Source organism: Cyprinus carpio, chromosome B1 (assembly GCF_018340385.1).
Source record: "Cyprinus carpio isolate SPL01 chromosome B1, ASM1834038v1, whole genome shotgun sequence".
Classification (NCBI taxonomy): Eukaryota; Metazoa; Chordata; class Actinopteri; order Cypriniformes; family Cyprinidae; genus Cyprinus; species Cyprinus carpio.
The window spans coordinates 18,681,651-18,705,455 of record NC_056597.1 but is presented as its reverse complement, the minus strand read 5'-3'; the positions used below and the strand labels follow the sequence as shown (position 1 = coordinate 18,705,455).

Here is a 23,805-nt window from a genome sequence, read left to right as displayed (position 1 = left end):
CCAGAAAGTGGGCATCCCTGCCTAATACCCCTTGAGACCGGTATTGGTGCACTTAATCCTCCGCCTGCTTTAACCATCACAAAAACATTTGAATACAACAACTTAATATAAGATATAAAATTATCTCCAAACCCAAATTGTTTTAAAACCTTAAGAAGATACACATGGTCAACCCGATCGAATGCTTTCTCTTGGTCTAAACAAAGAATACCCAGGTTTAAGTGATTAAATTGGTTAAAATCAATTACATCCCTTAATAAAAAAAGATTATCCATGATTGACCTTTTGGGAATGCAATACGTCTGATCATTTTGAACCAATAACTCTAAATAACACTTTAACCTATTTGCTAAACACTTTGACAGTATTTTGTAGTCCAAACATAATAGAGAAACTGGTCTCCAATTCTTTAGAAGACCTAGATTTCCTTTTTTTGGAAGCAAAGACAGTACAGCTCTTCGACAACTTATAGGAAGGATTCCACTTTTGATGCTTTGAATGAGTACTTCATACAAATCTTGTCCTAATATATTCCAAAATGCTTGGTAAAACTCAACTGGCAGTCCATCAATTCCCGGAGAACGTCCTCTTGATAGCTGTTTCATTGCTTCTGTAATCTCCTGAAAAGTTATTTGACTGTCTAATGATTTTCTCCCCTCTTCTTCCACCTGAGGTAAATCACTCAGCAAATCAGAAGCACTCTCAATGTCACAGCTCTCAGCATCATACAAGTTTTTGTAATAGTTAACTGCCAGCTTCTTGATTTCCACCGGGTCTAATGTTATAGTCCCATCAAGCCGTTGAAGATGATATATTTGTTTTTGTTGGGATCTTTTCTTTTCAAGGTTGAAAAAGAATGATGTAGGAGCATCCATGTCTTTAATAGAACAGATTCTCGCCCTTACAATTGCTCCTTTCACTTGCTCCTGTAAAAACGAGCCAAGTTCTTTCTTTTTTTTGTTCAACAGCTCACTCTGTCCAGTTCCATTATTATTAAAAATAGTACTTTCCATTTTTTGAATATCTTTCTCCAAGCTTTCTACTGCAAACTTCACCCTTGATGTATTATATGAACTGTAATTTTGACAAAATATTCTTATATTTACTTTACCGACATCCCACCACTGACACATGTTCTCAAAAGAATCTTTCTGCATTTTCCATTTATTCCAGAATAGTTTAAAACTATCACAAAAAAAAGCATCTTGTAATAATTTAACATTAAAATGCCAAAAATAATTTGGCTTTGTAATCGTTTTCATATTTAAATCAAATAAAACCAAATGGTGATCCGAAAACCCAACAGGTAAAATAACAGCATTCATCACCTTATTATTCCATGTTTTATCAATATAAAATCTATCTAGTCTTGCCCCACTAACCCTATTCTCAGATGCTTTAACCCATGTATATTGTCTAATCCCTATATTTCTTTTCCTCCAAATATCAATCAAATTAAGCTCTTTTATCATTTTTAATAATACCACACTTGACTCATTATGAGGTTCCTCCCCATTCCTATCAATTATAAAATCAACAGTACAATTCCAGTCCCCTCCAATAATAACACACACCTGATCTCCAATTTTCTGAATAGCATTTTTTAGTTTCATAAAAACCTCCAGCCGCTCAAGCCCAATATTTGGTGCATAAACATTTATAAGCACAAACACAGTTCCCTTATATTCTATATGCACTAATAATACTCTTCCCTTTACAACTTCTTCTACAACTAAAATATTTACATTTATATTTTTTGAGAATAATATGGCTACGCCAGAACTCAAATTTGTCCCATGGCTTAGCACACACTTTCCTTCCCACCATCTATCCCATTCCGAATCATTTTCTGTATTAGAATGTGTCTCTTGCAAAAAAACAATATCCACCTTTTTAATTCTAAATAATTCTGACACCATTGCCAACTTACTTCCATCCCTACCCCCATTTATATTTAAGGAGCCTGCTCTCAAAAACTCCATAAAAAGGGAAAAAAATAAACAGGACAGAAAAAGAGTGAAAAGACAAGGAAAAGTTGACACCCTGTGTGTTTTAATCATTGTGTGAAGCGTTCGTCTTACTCTTTCTTAACTTCGTTAGGATCTTCCTTAACCGAAATCTTTTCTGCTTACTAAGAACCTCATGACTAACGTTTCTTTGTAACAAAGTCACTGACACTATAAATTTCCTTATGTCTGGGAAGAAATCTTTGACTTCCACAGTCTTTCCAAAGGTTGCATCTAGAAAGTCATTTATTTCTTGCAGTGTATATGTGTCCTCCATGATTTGTGAACCAATATCTGAAATTTCAGAGACATTATCATCATCTCCCATTTCAGAACCAGTACGCACTTCAACACTGTTAAATACTTCAGAATCATCAGTTTGAACCATTTCAACATTTATTCTTCCTTTGGTGACATCATCAGTCATCACACTACTCTTCCCCATTTTAGATACATCGTTTTGTCCAATAGAAATCTCCTTTTCCTCAATATCATCTTTCTGATCATTACTGTCAATCAACTCAGCATTAACACCGTTCCTTTCCTCTATAATCTGAGTTAACACTTTCTCTGGATTTGTTTCATCAGCATTAATCTGGACATCTTCATTTTGTTCCTGCACGTCCTCAGCAGCAGCACTATGTTCAGCCACCTCTTCCTGCCTATCCTGGGCCTTATGTGGGCACGCCATCCGCTTATGACTTATATCCCCACACTCAAAGCATTTCATGCTGCCAGTATTAGCATAAACCATATACGTTTTTCCCTCGTGCCCAACTCTAAATGACACATCCAACTCTGGCTGATTCAAAAACATAAACACTTGCCTCCTAAAAGACATAACGTGCTTCAAAGCTTCGTTTCTACATCTCAGTGGAATAGTTCTAATCCCACTCGCAAACTTTCATTATCTCGCTAACGCTCTTTCAATTTCAGCATTAGGAATGAAAGGGGGAACGTTAGATACGGTTACACGGGTCTTTGGCGTTACCAGCGGTGAAATGGTAAGAAAATCTCCACCTACCACAATTCCTTCACTTATCAGCCGATTTGCTAGTTCTTCCTCCTTTACAAACACCACTACCGCCTTGTTCATCCTCGACGCCGAAGAAATGTTTTCATATCCGATTAGTTCTCCAACCGCCAGTAACACATCCTCCACCGTCACGCCTTGAGCAGGCACACACCTGATGCCGTGACGGAGCGAAACAGGTGACACCACCACCTCCGCGGCCGCGGGGTGAGACGCCATCTCAGTGCCGCGAAATGTTTCCAAATAAACAAAGTCTTTGTTTCCTTGGTCAAAAGGTATTCCTTCTTCTAATACATTTTAATTTATGTGCAGTAGAAAATAGAAATACGAAAAAAAAAAAAAAAAACTCCTGTACTCCTCATGAAACCCTCACACATACCCCAAACGCCCCCAGCGTGCACCGGAAGAGAGAGAGAGAGAGAGAGAGAGAGAGAGATCATTTAACCATTATCATGTAATATTTATTTGGTTTAACATGGGGCACACATTGATCTATAATAGAGAGTGGGGGCACATCATTTTTATTAGTATGCTGTTATGCACAAACATTAAATAAAATGATCATGAAAGTATCTTATTTTTATTTAAATCCTCTGTATCCATGTGATGCTTGGTGTGAGGAACAGATCCAAATTCAAACCATTCATTGGCGATATGTATCACCTTCCTCTGTAGCTATAGTAACTAGACTTGTGCCGGTATTCGGTAATGCAATATATCGCGGTAACGAATATGCACGATATTGTTATCGTGGGCACTTCTAAATACCGTGAATAATTATATATTACAAATGATTCAGAATTTGGAATGCATTTTAAGAATATTTTTCCCATCAACTGCTCAAATGCACAACACCGCTGTATGCTGCTTGAAAGAAGCGTGCGCTCTGATGTAAACAAGCACGTAAGAGGAGCACATGTGGGAACACGTGAGAGACGCGCTGAATGAAAGCACATTTACTCTCTGACAGCAGATGGCGCTAAAATCCAGCCCTCACTCTGTAAACCCCATAAATAAATCAGATGCTAATTTCTAAACCACATTTAAATAATTTAAATAGCCATTCAGATTTGTGGATTTGCTATGGTGTTCATCACAGAGCCAAATATTTAAATATTTAGACTTAATAGGCTTATATTTATTTTCAAACTTTTTTTTTTAATCTGGACTACAACATGCCCTAGATATTGGTTGAAAGTGTTTTGATTCTTTATTGTTCATTCACACTTTACATTAGGGCTTCTTTAGTTAACAAACTGCCAATGAAAAATTCTTCTGAACATTCATTAATCTGAGGTTGCATCTGTGTTATTTAATGAGCTAACATGAACTAAGACTTATATTTTTTAAAAAAGATTAATAACTTCTATAGCAAATGTAGCTTTTGCTCATTTTTTAGCTGTGCATTTATTGAATGAGCACTATGCGATGTACAAACTGATTACACTATATTTTATGTATTGCACTGTATTTTATGTAAAATCATTTTCTATTTTTAAACTGTCTTAAATTATTTTTCAAGTCAATTATTTTTAAACTGTCTTAAATTATTTTTCAAGTCAATTCAAGTTTAATCTTAAATTAGTTTTTTTTGTGGTTATTATTCTTCATGATTTTTTTTTTTACTTTCTTTTATGTAAAGCACTTTGAATTACCATTGTGTACAAAATGTGCTATATAAATAAACTTGCTTGCCTTGAATGTTAATGCATTAACTAAGGTTAACTAATGAGGTCTTCTTGTAAAGTGATACCTATTGGTCTTTATAGTTCTTTTGCACTTTAATGTGTAAAACTTTTAACTTTATATATATTTTTTTCTGTATTGCTTTATTGTATTTAAATGATCAGTTTTTTTTTTTTATAAGAAAAAAGTTATTTAACCTATTATACTGTATTATGACCACTTTTTTGAAACTAAATTTCAATACCGTGATAATACCGTATACCGTGACAAAAGCATTATCAATTAATCGCAACAGGAAAATTTCATACCGGCATATCCCTAATAGTAACAATTAAAAAATTTGCTGTTAAGTAGTTTTACAACAAGTTTCACGGCAGCGATATCAAACGCTCATTGGCTCTCGCCGGTTTCGTCATAGATTGCGACATGCCGTGTTTCCGGTGATGCGTGTATTGAATGAGATACGCCAACGCTATCTCATGACCAATTCGTAAGAATTTGTACGACCTCAATCACATGATTTTATACGATTTCTCTAAACCCCAGTGTCGGTTAGGTTTAGGGGCGGGGTTAGGTGTAGGTCATTCGTACAAATTCATACGAATTGTGCAACTCGTAAAATACATACGATTTGGCAAAAATCGTATGAATTTGTACAAGTGTGGTCATCCGAATTCATACAAATTAGCCACCTCATAAAATATGTACGAATTGGATCGGGATAGTATTTTCAGCGTTTAACAACTTAAATTATGCCCTGCTCCTCGCACTACTATTATATTCTGCCAGAAAGGACTGCAACTACAATGCATCGTCATTTAGATTACTGTGGTACTGCTCTTTGACACATCTAGGGGTCGACCGATTATCGGCGCCGATATTAAGCATTTTTATTGTTATCGGCATCGGCCATTTTCAAAACCAATTTGCCGATAAAACCATTTTATTTTGAAATGCGCGATCTGGCACTGATCCAACCACCTCAGTCAGAGCGCACAGCTCTGTGGCCTAGACTAAGCCCCGCCCATCGTCCATCTGATTTGTTGGGAGTCACGATCCTGGCCAATCAATACGGCTGGCGCGGCTGGAAAATGTTCCGCTCTCACACCGAAAGCACAGGAGCTGCTTCAGTGATCATCATCACACATCAATAAGTTATCTCTCGAAGGTAAGAATGCAGTAAACGTTCCTTAAGTTGCAATAAATCACTACACTGAAGTTGCAAAACACCTAAATATAATCGATTTATGATGACAAGCCCCGTTCAGTTATTATACCGTGAATTCCCGGTCAATGTCCGTCATTGCAGTGATATGCTTTAACGGATCATCACATCAGTGCTGAGATAGTGAAACTAAAGCCTACTTCTCTCACCATTCGGCCAACTTAACGTTATATTGTGAATAGATTATCAACACGAATGAATTCACTCACGTCTGCTGCGGGTTTTTTTTTGTGTTGTTCACATAGCTTCACTGAACAGCGTCCGTTCCGTTAGGGCTCTCTTAGTCAAATAAATTGCGCATATTTGAAGAAATGTTGCTTTATTCTAACATGATTGCAAAATAATTTATCATACAGCTTCAGAATTACCATTATGCAATTTTGAAGAGCTGAAAGGGCATCAAGCGCGAGCTCTGACGCCCTGACGCGACGCGAGCTCCCTATTCCTGATTTAGTTATCTCCGCGGCTGCGCTCTCTCATTTGACTAATAACCAGGGTGCGATTTGCCGGGGGGGGGGGGATTTCCCCCCTTCTGGTCTATGCATCCCTGCCTCTACTGAATAACTTTTATCCCCAGTGGGGATAAAAACATCATGCAAACCCGCTCTGACGTCCAGATCTGAATCAAATTATTCGCGATATGCGATCCGATTGAAGCGCATCGAAACAGTGAATCATTTTGCGATGCAATGGTTTAACTGATTCGGAGTTTCAAAAAGCTCCGTTGTGTTCTTTGCTCGCTTTCTCGATGTAATTTGTTGTTTGAATAACCGTGGACATTGCAAGCCTAACGTAGGCTTACAATGTTTTTATTAAACTGAGATCACACTAAATACAATTTCCGTCGTATTAAAAACATTTCATAAAATTTTTTAAAAGCATCCCCCCCTTTGTTTATTTCACAAATCGCACCCTGGTAATAACCCTATGCTAATAACGTAAATTGTCAATAATCTCACATTGCACGTTTCTGGATGACGCTGTCCTGTATACTTCCTAGTTTGTATCGCCGTGATAAACAGTCAAACAAACATTTTACACATCAAAAAAAAAAAAAAAACAATATTACAATATGGGTTGTGTGTGATTTTAATGCAATTCTGGGTTGCAAATAAAATGCTAAATATAAAACACACACACACACACACACACACACACACATATATATATTTATATTTATTTAGAGAGAGAGAGAGAGAGAGAGAGAGAGATAGATTACATTTATTTTCCATTATTTGTTCATTTGTTGCTGTTTAAATTTGCTTTAAGTTTTACTTTGTTTATAGGATGCTGCTGATGGATGCAAGTTTTACTTAGTTTACAGAATGCTGCTGATGGATGCTCCCAGCACTTTTTATGTTTGTTGTTATTATTAATATTAATGTTGTTATTATGAACAGTTCTCAGAATTAAAGATGTTAAAATAATTTAAAGAGAGTCTTTGTCAGAGGCCTTTTTATTCTTAATTTTGACATTAATTTTCATTTTTACACAAGACACATATCGGTTCAAAATATCGGTTATCGGTATCTGTAATAATCGGTATCGGTATCGGCCCTGAAAAATGCATATCGGTCGATCCCTAGACACATCTGCAATAATTATTATGATTAAGTTATGTGTCTATCTGTTACGTTTCTTTTATAGACAGTATACTTTATACACTCACTCTTTAATGGTTGATTTTTTTTTTTTTTTTTTACAAAAATTCAATGCAAAACTTTTTTTTATTGCACAGTTACATGATGTGTGGGTTTTAAGTCTCATTTTCTATTCAGTTTAATGTACTTTATTGGCATAATTTGTGTGTACCAAAGCATGTCACAAAATGAATAATAGCGATTATAGTAATACACAATCAATAATATGAAATATTAAGATTCTGTGGGTCTGGGCTATATAAGGCTCAGGTGTGGCTCAGATTTGGGGATTCTGGTTTACTTAAGGCTGAGAATTGGTACCAATAATAAAACCTGTTTTGGCCCAGTTCAGGGCCAGTTAAGGGTGATTAACTGGCTGAGATTCGGGCTGGTTATGGCCCATGTGTGGCCCTTGTCTTTAATCCAGTTCTGGCCCGTCATTCTTTGCGGCACTTGGGCTGAGGGAAAAGTGATTGTTTGGCCTGGATCTGGGCCAGAAAACATTTGCTATGTGGGCAGTTACACTTGAAATGCATGAAGAGGGAAGGAGGGCAATCGACAACTTATGCCAGACTTGTTTGAAATAAAGACACGAAAATGGTACAAAATATTTTACGTTGACATTTAATGAGGAAACGAAAAAACACAAAAACCCACCGGAGGTCGACAGGAAAAAAAGGGGCGCAGAGGTGGGTAGAGTACCCAAAAACTGTACTCAAGTAAAAGTAAAAGTACTTATAGAAATATTTACTCAAGTAAAACTAAAAGTAGTAGTCTGAATAGTTACTTGAGTAAGAGTAAAAAATTATTGGATAAAAAAAGTTACCAGTTACTTTGGATCATATACTGTATATCTACAGTCTATTTTTATTTAGATATAGATACAATTTATGTAATGTGTGTGTGTGTGTATATATATATATATATATATATATATATATATATATATATATTTATTTTATGCCAGTCTTCAATGTCACATAATCCTTCAGAAATCATTCCAATAGCCTAATATTGATTTACTATCAATGATGTTCTTTTTAGCTTTTTATTAATCAAAAATCCTAAAACTGTCACTGGTTCCCAAAAATATTAAACGGTTAGTTCACCCAAAAATTTAAATTATGTCATTAATGACTCACCCTCATGTCGTTCCAAACCCGTAAGACCTCCATTCATCTTCGGAACACAGTTTAAGATACTTTAGATTTAGTCCGAGAGCTTTCTGTCCCTCCATTGAAAATGTATGTACAGTATACTGTTCATGTCCAGAAAGGTAATAAAAACATCTTCAAAGTAGTCCATGTGACATCAAATAATTATTATTTTTTTGAAGCATCGAAAATACATTTTGGTCCAAAAATAGCAAAAACTATTCCGAGTTCGCGTCTCCAAGCATTAATCCACAAATGACTTAAGCTGTTAACTTTTTTAACGTGGCTGACACTCCCTCTGAGTCAAAATAAACCAATATCACGGAGTAATTCATTTACTCAAACAGTACACTGACTGAACTGCTGTGAAGAGATAACTGAAGATGAACACGAGCCGAGCCAGATAACGAACGAAACATTGACTCGTTTTCGAGTCAAGAACCGGTTGCATCGGTTTTCGGATCAGCAGTACACTGAACCGAGAACCGTTTCTCTCGGACGCGTTCCTTGCCGCTGTCGCCTCTGGCTTGCTTAGTTGGGGACACTTCATTTACAGCGATATCGTTGACTTGATTGCAAATTGTTGCACAGATACTATTTAAACTGAACTGAGCTGCATGATGACATCACTGAATTCAATGATGAACTGCCTTTAACTGTCATTTTGCATTATTGAGACTGTTTTCCTAATTAATGTTGTTCAGTTGCTTTGACGCAATCTTTTTTGTTTAAAGCGCTATATAAATAAAGATGACGCGTCCGGTTCGAGACCGAGGAGCTGATGATACTGCGCATGCGTGATTCAGCGTGAAGCAGACTGACACACAGCGCGTCTGAACCGAGCTGGTTCTTTTGGTGATTGATTCTGAAGTGATTCTGTGCTAATGTTATGAGCGCGGGTAAACCGAAGGCTTGAATCAAGGCCATCATCGCCAATGAAGTCATTACGTTGAGAGCAAAAGAACTGGTGAACCGTTTTCTTCAACCGGATTATTGAATCGAACTGTCCGAAAGAACCAGTTCGCGGAAAAGAACCGAACTTTCCATCACTACTGGTGATCCGAAAACCGATGCAACCGGTTCTTGACTCGAGAACGAGTCAATCTTTCGTTCGTTATCTGGCTCGGCTCGGTGTTCATCTTCAGTTCTCTCTTCACAGCAGTCCAGTCAGTGAACTGATTGAGTAAATGAATTACTCCGGGATATTGGTTTATTTTGACTCAGAGGTAGGGCTGTCGCGGTTAAGAAATATCCCCTGCGGTTATTTTGGGTGGCTCAATAGCGCGATATGCGGTTTTACCGCAGGTTTTTTTTTTTTACAAACCTTATTTATCCTGATTTTACTGCATACAAAGCTCTATCGTTGAGTTATGTAGCATATATTGTTGCTTTTTAACCGACAGAGAGACACGTTTTAAAACATTTTTGTTTATTGTTAAATGCCAAACAGCAACAAGGACATGCCTTTTCCAATTAAAAAAAAATAAAAGAAATCAAAGAGTTCTAAAGTATCACATGAAAACAAGCAATAAGAAAATGGCTTTTTCTAATTTGAAAAACGAAAGAATTCTTAAGTAGGCTATCACATGAACAACATAAGTGAAAATACAGAGAATAAACTAAATATTACTTAATCGGTAACGTAGGCAATGTGATTTAGACCTGGGTTACCATGTCCTTGTTGCGTGCTTGGAAAACCAACAAATTAACCTTATGTGGTTTCAGGGAGGATCGGACGGGGGTAACAATATTCCCCGCGGCACTGAAAACCCTTTCTGACGGTGTGCTCGTTGCACAAATACACATGTATTTGCGCGCGACTTTGGACAGCAACGGAAATCTAGACTGATTATCGCGCCACCAGGACAGTGGATTCGCGTTGGAGTCGATGCACTCCTCATGCAGATAGCGTGTGAGCTCGTTACCTGCTTGCGCTCTCTTGGGTATGGGCGCTGACGCGGAGGTTGTCTGTGACTTCAGCGGGTCTCACTCTCCAACAGTCTTTTTCTTTGCTGCAGGTGGCACCACCGCTTGCCCATCGTCTCCAACCACTGACGCACTGGCAGCGGTCTCTTCGTCCTCCACTCCCACCATCTCTTCGATGAGTGCGGATTTTGTCTCCGTGATATTGATATGATCGCCCCTATATCGAGGATTTGACAGTATTTTACAGATTTCGCGAAGGCTTCAGCGATTCCTAACTGTCGGCCGGTACCAGTCTCAGCTGTTCTTTTTGATGTTGCTCCGCGACCTGATGCTTGAGGGGGCAGCTGCGATTCAATAGCTGGATGACAGTTAGCGAGATGACACCTCAAATTAGATGTATTGCCGCGTGTAACAGGAACCTTATTTTTGCCGCAAATTTTGCATATCGGCTCATCTAAATTCGCTGGCTCGCCCTTTTCAATGGGTTGAAAGCCAAAATGTTCCCAAACTGGCGACGTGACATAGTTTCAGCCGGCCTATTCAAAACAAACGAAACACCACAAACCTACAACGGCTCGCGAGAAAATTACAGTCGTAACCATATTGTATCATTAATTTATTTAAAAAAAAAAAAACCTGAACACTGAGGTTGGTGCGGTTTCTGCGGTTGCTATATATCCTCTGCGGTTTGCTTGTCAATAGCGCGGTATTACAATATTGCGGTTATCGCGACAGCCCTACTCAGAGGGAGTGTCAGCCACATTAAAAAAATTAACAGCTTAAGTCATTTGTGGATTAATGCTTATTGGAGACGCGAGCCGTTTCAAACGATTCAGTTCGATTTGGTGAACTGGTTCAAGAAGATCCGGTTACATCGAGTGATTCGTTCGCGAACCGGATATCACTAAACTGCAGTGTTGTGAACACGCTCAAAACAGACACGGAAGAGAAGACAATGTTGAATAAAGTCGTAGTTTTTGCTATTTTTGGACCACAATGTATTTTTGATGTTTCAACAAATTCTAACGGACCCTCTGATGTCACATGGACTACTTTAAAGATGTTTTTATTACCTTTCTGGACATGGACAGTATACTGTACATACATTTTTAATGGAGGAACAGAAAGCTCTTGGACTAAATCTAAAATATTTTAAACTGTGTTCCGAAGATGAACGGAGGTCTTACGGGTTTGGAACGACATGAGGGTGAGTAATTAATGACATAATTTTCATTTTTGGGTGAACTAACCCTTTAAGCATCAAAACAGCGCTGTTTCTAGTTTCCAGCGCTGGTAATAAATCAATATATTAAAATGATTTCTGAAGGATCAAATGACTCTGAAAACTGGAGTAACAGCTGATGAAAATTCTGATTTGCATCACTGAACTGAATTATATTTTAAAGTATATTAATTGTGTATTATAAATAACATCTGACACAGAGAAGAGTGAAAACTCCTCACACGACAGCTAAGTTACCGAACATCTGAACATAACGAAATGCACATTGACGGATCTTCTTCCATCTGTTCTGCAAGATGTAAACAAATGTATATTTCTGCAAGCGTAAATATTGTGGAAATATCAATATTAACTGGGTCTAGGCAAAGGCATTCCTCCTGGAACAGATCTAATGCGGGTTTGAAGGGTATTAATTTCATGCTCTGTGACAGCGTATTCATTGTAAAAATTATACAATGTATTCAATTTATAAGTTTAACGTACAACAAACTAGTAATGTAATGGTGGTATCATGTACTGTAATAGAATGTAGGCTATCCTTAGTAAACCTGCTGAACCGTAGACAGCACACGCAGGGGTGCAACTATCCAGTGTTAGGGGGGTATGCAGCAAAAGAAAAAATTGCCCCCCCCCCTTAAATAAATAAGTGTGCCGGACATCATCATGTATATGTATATACATATATATACACACACACACACACACATATATATATATTAGGGTTAGGGTTACTGTATATATACAGTACAGACCAAAAGTTTGGAAACATTACTATTTTTAATGTTTTTGAAAGAAGTTTCTTCTGCTCATCAAGCCTGCATTTATTTGATCAAAAAATACAGAAAAAAAAAGTAATATTGTGATATATTATTACAATTTAAAATAATTTGTTTTTAAATTTATTATACTTTAAATTATCATTTATTTCTGTGATGCAAAGCTGAATTTTTAGGATCATTATCACATGATCCTTTAGAAATCATTCTAATATGATGATTCATTATCAAAGTTGGAAACAGTTCTGCTGCTTAATATTTTTTCAGAGCATGTGATACTTTTTTGGGATACTTTGATGAATAAAAAAAAAAAAAAAAAAAAAAAAAAAAAAAAAAAGAAGCTATGTTTTTAAAATATAAATATTTTGTAATAACAATATACACTACTGGTCAGTAATTTGGGGTCAGTAATTTATTTTCTTACTTTTTTTTAAATAAAATCAATACTTTTATTCAGCAAGGATGTGTTAAATTGATAAAAAGTGATAGTAAAGAAAATATATTATTAGAATATATATATTATTAGGATTTTCCTTTTTTTTTTTAATAAATGCAGTTCTTTTTTAACCTTTTATTCATCAAATATATTAGACAGCAGAACTGTTTCCAACACTCATAATAAATCAGAATATTAGAATGATTTCTAAATGATCATGTGATAGACTGGATGGTACATGTGACACTGAAGGCTGGAGTAATGATGCTGAAAATTCAGCTTTGCATCACAGGAATAAATTATTATTTTTAAGTATATTCAAATAGAAAACTATTATTTTAAGTTGTAATAATATTTCACAATATTACTGTTTTTTCTGTATTTTTGATAAAATAAATGCAGGCTTGATGGGCAGAAGAAACTTCTTTCAAAAACATTAAAAAATATATATAGCACAAATCTTTAAAGATAGAGAGAGAGATGTGACCCTAATTACATGTCACCCAGCAGATGTAACTGTAGCCTGTATGTCTGACAGCACAGCTGAGCTAACATGAACAGCTAATGGTAAAAAAAATATTAAAAAAAGTAATGTTTTCCAGCTTCTAGTCATGTTTTGTGCATGCTACCTTATATTTACCAGTTGTTATTTTACTTTAATAAAATTGAGATATGTCATGCATGGGATTGGTACCATAGGGTTTAACCAAAATCTAAATGTAGATATCAGTAACATTATTTTGCATTAAGTTAGTAAACACTTGCCAGTCAACATTAATATTTGCAAGTCTCCAAGTTTGGTAGCAAATCTATGCATGATTCCATGGTAAACCAGAGATATTAAAGTTGTTTTCCAGATTCTTGTCATTTATTGTAAATGCTACCTTATATTTTTCAGTTTTCAGCTCAGCAACCTGGGTTTTGCATATTCTAAGCTAGATACATATTCTGTCTTATCTAGCTAATGTTAGTCTGTTAACTGTATTTGCAAGCCACCAAGCATAGACGTCACATTTTAAATCCTACCTGTTGCCTTTTACCATCCACTTATTTAGCTGCTGTTGCATCCCCTGACATGCCATCTCCTTTTCCCTCTTTCTTTTTCTATTTTTAGTCCCCGATAGCTTTTTTGCTTTATCCATCTTTTTCGAGTTTCAACGACAACTCACTAACTTTACTGCTGCTCACGGCGCCCCGCCCACTCGCGATATTACCCTTTTATGTCTAAATTCTATGATGGAATCTTATGAGGGCACCGGCGCCTAGCCTGTTAGTCCTCTAAAATTTATATAACTTTTTTATATATAACTTTTATATAAATTTATATAACTTTTGTTATTTTAAAAAAAATTTAACCATCGCTTTGGCGCCCCCATGGTGCGGCGCCCCTATGCGCCGCATATAGCGCATACCCACTTTTTGCGCCACTGAGATATAGCTGTTTTCATCTTTTTGAGAGCTTCATCGCTAGTAAATTGTGGACTTTGCAGATTTGTTTTCAATTGACTGTAGATCCAAAGCCACGTGTTCAACGCTCTTGATGTTTTTAAACTTTCTGTTACAACTTTGAATGATCCGCTTCAGACGCTCAGCGCGCGCGGCATGAAACTGAACGAATCATTCAAACTGATTCACGAATCAATTCACTGGTTTGCCAACTGGTTTGATCAAGCTTTTGAACAGAGTTGACTCAAAATAATGAATCATTCGCAAATGTGCATCGCTCATTGCCAAGAGAAAACAAATACACGCGTTTGGAATGAACTTGTATTGCATTAAGATAAAGTAACGAGAGGAGCGTGGCCCACAGTAACGAAGAGTACTTTTTTTTTTTTCACTAAAAATGTACTTAAGTAAAAGTACCCATCTTTAAATATGAAATATGTTGTGCCTTATTCTGTTTAAGATGCCACATCCTCTCACAGAAGGATTTATTTCAAACACTCGACTGACGTTATTAAGAAGGTTTGGTGTAAAAACGTTATTAAATGTGGTATTTTCACATGCTTTCAGATGGAGCAGCATTTACTACACAGAGACGTTAACAGCTTTCATAATCGCAGAACGATTTCTTTGATTTTATAATCGCGCGATTAAATCGTCTGCGATTATAAATGATCACCACTTCTTGGAGAACTATGGCTCTTTGTAATTAATGCTGCCCAATCTGAAAACACGTGCTGAAGACTTACTAATCACAGAACCGGCTTTACTGACGAGATGCGCATGACAATCTCATTCGATTAATCGTGCAGCCCTAGGGTCTTGTTTATCAAATAAGGACTGATTGATTAACAGACGTTTTCATTGGTGTTGAACCAGCTTTTGTGACTGAGCAACTGGGTATAAATTAAGCTGATTTCAAGCAATGATCAGAGAACTACACCACAGTGTTTTTACAGTTTGTGTTGTTGAACTTTGAGGCGTTTGGTATGGCATTTTTGTACTGTTTTCAAGCTTGTTAGTGCATATTTGTTACGTTATTCTGAATGTTGATTTTTAATAGGACTTTGTCAGCATGTGGATTTCTGCAGCATTTCTCCTTTTTGCATTGGCTGTAAATGGAGTCAAGTCTCATGGTAAATGGACTGAATTTATCTTTTTTGGTAACCCTTTAAATTGCAGCTGATGGGTTGCATTTTTGGCTTTCTTTCATGAATGTTCATCAATCAGTAAGAATTTTTTTTTTTTTTTTTTTTTTTTTTTTCAACACAGGTCGAAAATGTCCCACTGGCTGGGAAAAACTGGGACCTCAATGTTTTAAATTTTTCAGTGACTTAAAACCATGGGCTGATGCAGAGGCAAGTTTGTGTTCTCTATAGATGATGCATGATTAGGAGCAAGCACCCGTGTTGCTTGTGTTTTCTGCAATGTAAACACTCTAGACCCACACAACACTTCAATGAAAAGTATATGGTTTATTTTTAACTTTCGTTTTGCACAAAGCCGTGTTCGCTGCAGTCTCACAAGTGAAGTGAACTTTGCAAGTTCCTTTATGTGTTTATAGAGCCTGCCCTAGTAAAATACTAAAAATAATCGATGCTTACCAGAAGTGTTTCATCGAAATGAGCCCATACGTCCATATCTTGGTAAATCCATTGTTTTGTTTGCATCCCAACTGCACAAACATGGCGGACAGCACTCACGAGCACAGGTATGAGACTCCGCCCAGACTGCGCAAGCGCCGCGTTCAAAATGCAAGCAAGCCATATAAGAACAACCGGCTGTATTACATGAATATAGATTTGCAATCGTTATAAAAATTAAAGAATATTCTGTCCTTTTTGTGTGCCCCCCCCCCCCGCCCCCCCCCCCCCAGACTTCATTACAAATTAGTTGCATTGCACCTAAATAACTCTATCCTGACAGAAACACTGTCTTGACCTCGGAGGAAACCTTGCATCTATCCACGATCAACGCACTAACAGTTTCCTAAAGAGCTTTCTGAAAAAATGTGCTAATGCTGTCCCCCGAACCTGGATTGGTGGTCATGATGCAACTAAGGTAAGGTTGTTGGTTTTTTTTTTTTTTCAAATCAATCTAACCAGTGTCAGATTGATGTAAAATCTAATTGAAAATGAATGGTAAATTGTCTTGTCAGATATATTGCTTGAGCTCGTTCATATTTTGTAAAAGCTGGTTTGCACTGCCCCAACAAACACCAGAAGTTTCACACAATGGAGTTTCTGGTTTAAATGTATCAGTTCCCATTTAAGATAAAGGAAACTAAAATGAGAAGCATCAACAGGTGGAAATCACTAGTTCAGTAATGTTAATGTTCTTAGAATGGTGTCTGGTTTTGGAGTGATGGATCACAGTTTGACTACTGTGACTGGCTTACTGGTGAGCCAAATAATCTGGGAGGACATGAAAATTGTGTAGAGCTGGCCTTTGGAGGTAACGTATGCATGTACTATTTAACAACCATTAAGTATTAAACATGACAAGGTTTTAAACCTTGCTCTTTTATATAAACTCATGGCTTCCTGTTTGCACTAAAGCCTATCTGACAGTAAATTTCCTGAATAACGTAACTGAATTTCCACAGCTGAGCAACGCTGGAATGATGCAAGCTGTGACACTCCTCTCAGTTTCATCTGTTTGATTTCTCGACTTGAATGCTAATCTTGTCTGTCCATCATGGATTTGCAAAGTCTCCAAATTTGACTATAACAGACATGCTTTGACATTAATTCTAAATCAATCTTTGCAAAAAAAAATAAAGTGAAATGGACTAAACTGCAAATGGTTTGTTTCCCTGAGTAATTTTTATTTTATTTTTTCCCAGCAGGGACTTGGTTTTTAATAAGCTTTGTAGAGTTATTTAAGCAAGCAATTTATACTTGAGGATGAGAACATTAACCTATTTGGACTTTTAAACATAAATGCCCTCCATGTTATTTCTGGAAGAGTTTCCCATATTTGGGTAGATTTAGTTTATATTGGGGAGGCATTAATGTGGCTTTGTTTCAGACTTCTAAGGTCTTTCAACACCCTCTTAACCTGTAATAAACAACTTTGCAAACATGTTTCAAGCTCTTAGTCCTCCTAGTGTCTTGTAAAAATAATAGCAAAATCAATTTTAACAAACTTTCCAAATTTTATAACTTCCTCTTCTTGCAGTTTCTGTAATGTACTCAATGTGTGCTACATTTCAATCATTCGTCCATATAACTTAGACTTTCTTTATAAAAATTTATATTAGGGGTGGAGAATGAGATTTATTCTAACACTAAATTTCTTCAGTCACTAACTAGAGTGACACTAGTATGCAAAAATGTAAAAGCTATTATATTTCTACTGTTATCTAATAGTTTAATGCCTCTGAATTCAAATTAATATCCATGTTTTTTTTGGGCTGTTTTGGTTACTACCAATACAATAAAACATTATGGCTGTGAGATCCTGAGCCATCTGTAACACACTATGACTGAACATTTGAATCTTTAAAATACACAATATTAAAAATTTAGTTAAATATCTAGTTGATCAGAAATGAGCTGATCATATTTCAATAAAGATTTTTTTCAAATAAATGTTGCACATTAACTTTCCGCATCACATTTCAGCAGGTAAAATGGAAGCAAACAGACCTCACTGTTTTATTTGCCATTAAACTGGTGACCATCTTGTAAAATATCTGATCAGATAAATTGGGATTAACGTCTGTTAAAATGAAATCCTACAGCTTCAGTTAGTCACATTAGTTTTTTTTTTTAGTTTGCTTTTAATTCCAATAGCCTAGCTAACTAAGAATATAGCACTGAAATTCAAGTGCAACACAATGTAACAACATAAATGAGGATGTTCAGGATGAGGTAGTAGGGCTGCACGATTAATCAAGATTAATTCGGAAATGGCAATAAATCGAGATTATGCAGAAGCTTTAGTGAAAGCACGGTTCTGTGATCAGCAGTAAATCACCATCCGAAAACCAGAGGGCGCTCTCGCGCTGAAACCCAGGAAATCCCTATAGTGGTTGCTGAATAAACAGATTTAACTGCTTTCATTAATTTTAACTCAACTAATAAACACAAGACCATGAAAATATATGGTTTACTGCGTTTGTCTTATAATTTTTATTAGTATTAGTATATTATAGTTTATGCGGTATATAATAATGCAATGCTAATTGACATAGCCTTCATCACTGCTTAAAATACTATGAAATATGTTTTGCCTTATTCTGTTTAAGATGCCACATCCTCTCACAGAAGGATTTATTTCAAACACTCGACTGACGTTATTAAGTAGGTTTGGAGTAAAAACATTATTAAATGTAATATTTTCACATGCTTTCAGATGGAGCAGCATTTACGACACAGAGCCGTACTTCGACAAGCTACGCTAACAGCTTTCATAATCGCAGAACGATTTCTTCGATTTTATAATCTCGTGATTAAATCATCTGCGATTATGAACACCACTTCGCGTAGCTTGTTAGAGAACTATGGCTCTGTGTAGTAACGTCCTCAGACGTTTCTCATTATAGTGACTAAAGAGAGTAAATAATTTAAGTTTGATTTCATCTGCTCACTTCTCTGATGTTAATGCTCCAAGGAAAATCCAACAGGAACAGCCTTTAATGATATGATACTGTAGGTAGCCTATTTGAAGAAAAAGCTCAGTAATAAGATTTCTCTGAGATGGTTAGATTGTATGCAATATTTTCTACAGTATGCTAGAAAATTAGAAAATACAATTCATGAAAATGTTTACATTTGCAAAAAATCTGATTACTAATGAAAATAATTCTTAAAAACTCAAACATTCCTCCCAAATCAATTAAAAGTAGTCAACATCAGTTAAACTGAAAAGGGGAGAGTGGGGACAATTGAAACAAGAGGCAGCTGCAACATGGCTTATTTCTTCAATCAGGAATGAGCTACAGTGATGATATTTGTACTGCACATGCTCAATTAGCCCATTATTCTTCCTAGAAGAAATCAGCCACATGTGAACATTCTTTCTACCATTTTCATGGTAGAAAATATTTTTTTTATGATCAGATTTTTGTAATACCATCTAAGCTCTTTGCATAATTCATTGTAAAGTCATATCACTTTAATCAGTGTTTTCTGAGCATAGGTATAGGCATAGCTAGAATGTGTCAAATATATTCTGTCGAGGTACCAAGTGTTATTACAGTTGTCAGTGTAGGGACAGTTGCAAGCCCCAAATTAATTTTTTTTTAGGGCTCCATAAAGGCTTAGGCCGGCTTTATTGTATTAGAATTTTGGCTTTCCATTACAAACGGTCTCTAAAACACTGAAGGAAATGCAAAAAGTGTTGCAACCATCCCACTCTCCCAGTAGTGTAACACTGCAAGGTTTCGGGAGTGACAAATACTGGAAAATGCTCAGCGATCCACAGTGATAACCACAGCGTTATGGTTTTGCATCTTGTGCTGCAAACAAGAAATGTGGATGCAAGTAGTTTAACCGTTTGGTTTTCCATAATTTTCAATCAAAGTAGTGGCTAAAGAAAGTCACATTATGTCCAGCAAGTTGCGTAAACTGCCATTGATAGTGTTGTTGAATTCAGTTTGTTCTATTGTGTATGTGTATCTCTGCTTATTTTAAATTTAACCTATTTTGACCTGGCCCCCGCAATTTCTATGGCTCCATTAGGACCAGTAAAGGAAAACTGTAAGGTATCAGCAGTTACTTGAGTCTTCGATAGGCGCAGAATCGCCACATTAATGAACATCCTTTTAGCTGTGCATGAATTTAATGCAAGAGCCTAAGTTTACGTCCGCCAACAACATTTTTAAAGGAGTTGTCAAACAGATCCGACGATCCGGTACAGACAGAACATCACACTACCCTCCGATTTCATCGGCAGACCAGCAAATACTGAAGCGATCTGCTGCATTTGACCCTGGCAACCCGAAAGGTTTAATAAACAAGGTGTGGTATGACATACACCCACATAGCAAAAGGACTTGGCCCAAATGTGGCCTCAAGCTGGCACTGCTGGCCTCCTGTCGGCAAAGGCATGTACCCTTTCAGCCAGAGCTGGGCCATGTGTAGCAATGATGGCACAGCGTGGATCACGGCAAACAATATGAGGGCCGATAGTTGGTGGGAGGAGTGTGGCCCAGATCAGTCCAGTGATATGACGCCCAAATCAGTCTATGATCTGGCAGCATATTATGTGACCCATGATAAACAAGATAAATACAATATTGCATGATAATGGTTAAATGATCACATACATTTTAACGAAGTGTAGTATTGTTAAAATGTAGTCTTTGAAATGGCAAGTCAAAACAGAATGAAACATTATCATTTCAAAATTAAGCAAATCAGTCAACTGCATAAAACTGTACTTAATTATAATTTTATTAAATTTTATATTATTATTCTTGGTACCAATAATCTTAGAATCCTTATGTAACCGGCAGAGTAGTCACTGTCTGGGTGAAGTTTGTCCCTCTGCAGCTACGGTATCCCTCTGATGTCACGGTGTCCAGCTGGCTGCTGAGTGGTTAACAATGGGGCCAGGTGCTATATAAGTCTTCACTGTCGGGCTAAGAGAGATTTCCTGGTCTACAGTCTTGTTGCTGTTTGGATGTGTGGCTCCTCTGTGTAACCAAGGTAGATGTTTATACAATGTAGCAGGCTAAGCATTTAGCATTGTTTGTTTAATACTGGGTCATTGGAAAATTTTTGTTGTGTTGATTCTCTGTGTAACCTTTGGATGTGTGGCTCCTCTTTCCGAAGGTATTTTTGTGCATCTTACTGCGTTACAATGTGAGTGTCATTGTGGGACATGCCTTTCAGTTTAATGAGCATATTTGCACATAGGTCTCGGGCAAGGCACCCGCCGGGTAGCTGTACCAGAATTAAGACGCAATATCTAAAAGGTAAATGTTTGTGTTACAGGTAGAACCAGTGTGTTAGGATTGATAGTCTTGAACACATGCAAAATGAGTCTGATTGTGTTGTCCTGATGTAATGCATGGTTGTGTTAATTGTCAACCCTTAATAGAAATGTATTTAATGAATATATTGTGGTGTAACAACTTATGTCGATGTAGGAGTGTGAGGACTGGTGCAGGGGCTTTTTTTCCACTGGTCATCTTGTATGTCACATGGAGGCAGATTGCTCCTGCTGCTTTGCCTTGCCTAAGCTAAGTGTATTGATAGCTGTGCCTTTCTTTTGTATTTTCTTTTCTGTGTTTTTAGTTATTTTGCTGTGGCCTCTGTCTAGTGCCCCTGTCGGACCAATGTGGTATTGGCTGTTCCAGTAGTATACATAGTCCTGTTAAGATTCTGTTCAGCCGTATACCTTATCCATCCTGCTAGTGATAACGACCTCCTTGCCTTCTTCCCTCTTTCTCCAGAGTATTAAAGCAGCTGTTCATAGGAGAGGTTCCTGGGCCCGTCTTCGTGCACTGCACCTCGTATTGTAGTGGTAAACTGCACCTCACAATATTGATTGAATCACTTGTTTGTAGTGGTTGTGCCTATGTGTGTGCGTGGTGTGTGTATGCTTTTGACTGTAGGCACCAGAGTTTAGAGCACGGTTGGTGAACTTCACGTTTATCCCGGACAGGTAACCTACCTTGACAGCGAATTGATATGGTCCTGTTACACTGCTAATCATAGTGTCTCTGGTAGCAGCCAATACCAGTCCTGGTCTCTCTCTGTAGGCCAAGTCTTTTTGGTTGCAACTACTGTGCCTTTACCATGACGGTGTGGCTCTTTTAATTATACTATTTACTAATAAAGTCAGTTTTTTTTTTACTGAAAGCACGTCTCTGTTTAGTTCATCTTTGGTGTATTTCTATGAACCTGCTTGCCTTAGGTTAGGTATTCAGCGGTTAATATGCAAAGTATATCTTTGTGTGAGAGGCACCAGGTGGCGTAGTTAAGAACCTTTAAGCCTAGATCTGGTTAAAGTTCTCTAAGGTCACACTTACATGGAGAGAGAGAGATCATTTAACCATTATCATGTAATATTTATTTGGCGTACCATGGGACACACACTGATCTATAATAGAGAGTGGGGGCACATCATTTTTATTAGTATGCTGTCATGCACAAACATTAAATAAAATGATCATGAAAGTATCTTATTAATGACTTGCTTCTTGCGTCAGACCAAGGCTGCATCTCATTGCTAGTTTTACTTTATCTTAGTGCTGCGTTCGACACCATCACGACATACTCATAGATTGATTACAAAACTATACAGGTATCCAAGGGCAGGCTTTAAGATGGTTTAGATCCTACCTGTCTGATCGCTACCACTTTATTTAAATGGGGAGTCATCTCATTTATCACTAGTAAAATATGGAGTGGCACAAGGATCTGTCCTAGGTCCTCTGCTATTTTCAATATACATGTTGCCCCTTGGTAATATTATTAGAAAATACAGGATTAGTTTCCACTGTTATGCTGATGATACTCAACTATATATCTCAATGAGACCATATGAAACTTCTAAATTATCTAAGATAACAGTGTGTTAAAAAATGTAAAAGATTGGATGACAAATAATTTCCTCCTATTAAATTCAGATAAGACGGATTACTTATTGGACCAAAAAACATTACACAGAATCTCGTAGATTACAATTTGCAGCTAGACAGATGCACTGTTACTTCCTCTACTGTCAAAAATCTGGGTGTTATATTAGACATTAACTTGTCTTTTGAAAATCATATTTCCCATGTTACAAAAACAGCATTCTTCCATCTTAGAAACACTGCCAACCTACAAAACACGTTACCTGTTTTAGCTAGTTCATGCTTTCATGACCTCTAGACTGGATTATTGTAATGCACTGCTAGGTGGTTGTCCTTCATCTTCAATAAACAAGCTACAGGTAGTCCAAAATGCAGCAGCTAGAGTCCTTACCAGGTCAAGAAAATATGATCATATTACCCCAATTTTACAGTCTCTGCATTGGCTACCTATTCATTTCCATATCAGTTACAAAATATTATTACTTACAAGGCCCTTAATGGCTTAGCTCCTGCGTACCTAACTAGTCTTCCACCATGCTACAATCCATCACGCTCCCTAAGGTCACAAAACGCTGGACTTTTGGTAGTACCTAGGATAGCAAAGTCCACTAAAGGAGGTAGAGGTTTTTCGCGTTTGGCTCCCAAACTCTGGAATAGCCTTCCTGATAATGTTCGGGGGTTCAGTCACACTTTCTCTGTTTAAA

General features: G+C 37.0%; 1 protein-coding gene across 1 annotated transcript; it reads left to right on the top strand.

Moving 5' to 3' along the window:
* Positions 1-15,478: 15,478 nt before the first annotated feature.
* On the top strand, positions 15,479-17,371 carry si:dkeyp-75b4.10 (ladderlectin). Its single transcript, XM_042717603.1, has 6 exons — positions 15,479-15,555; positions 15,632-15,704; positions 15,841-15,926; positions 16,495-16,629; positions 16,911-17,022; positions 17,174-17,371. Exons 2-6 carry the CDS (start codon positions 15,644-15,646, stop codon positions 17,248-17,250), a joined length of 471 nt encoding a protein of 156 aa, XP_042573537.1. The 5' UTR covers positions 15,479-15,555; positions 15,632-15,643; the 3' UTR covers positions 17,251-17,371.
* Positions 17,372-23,805: the final 6,434 nt, after the last annotated feature.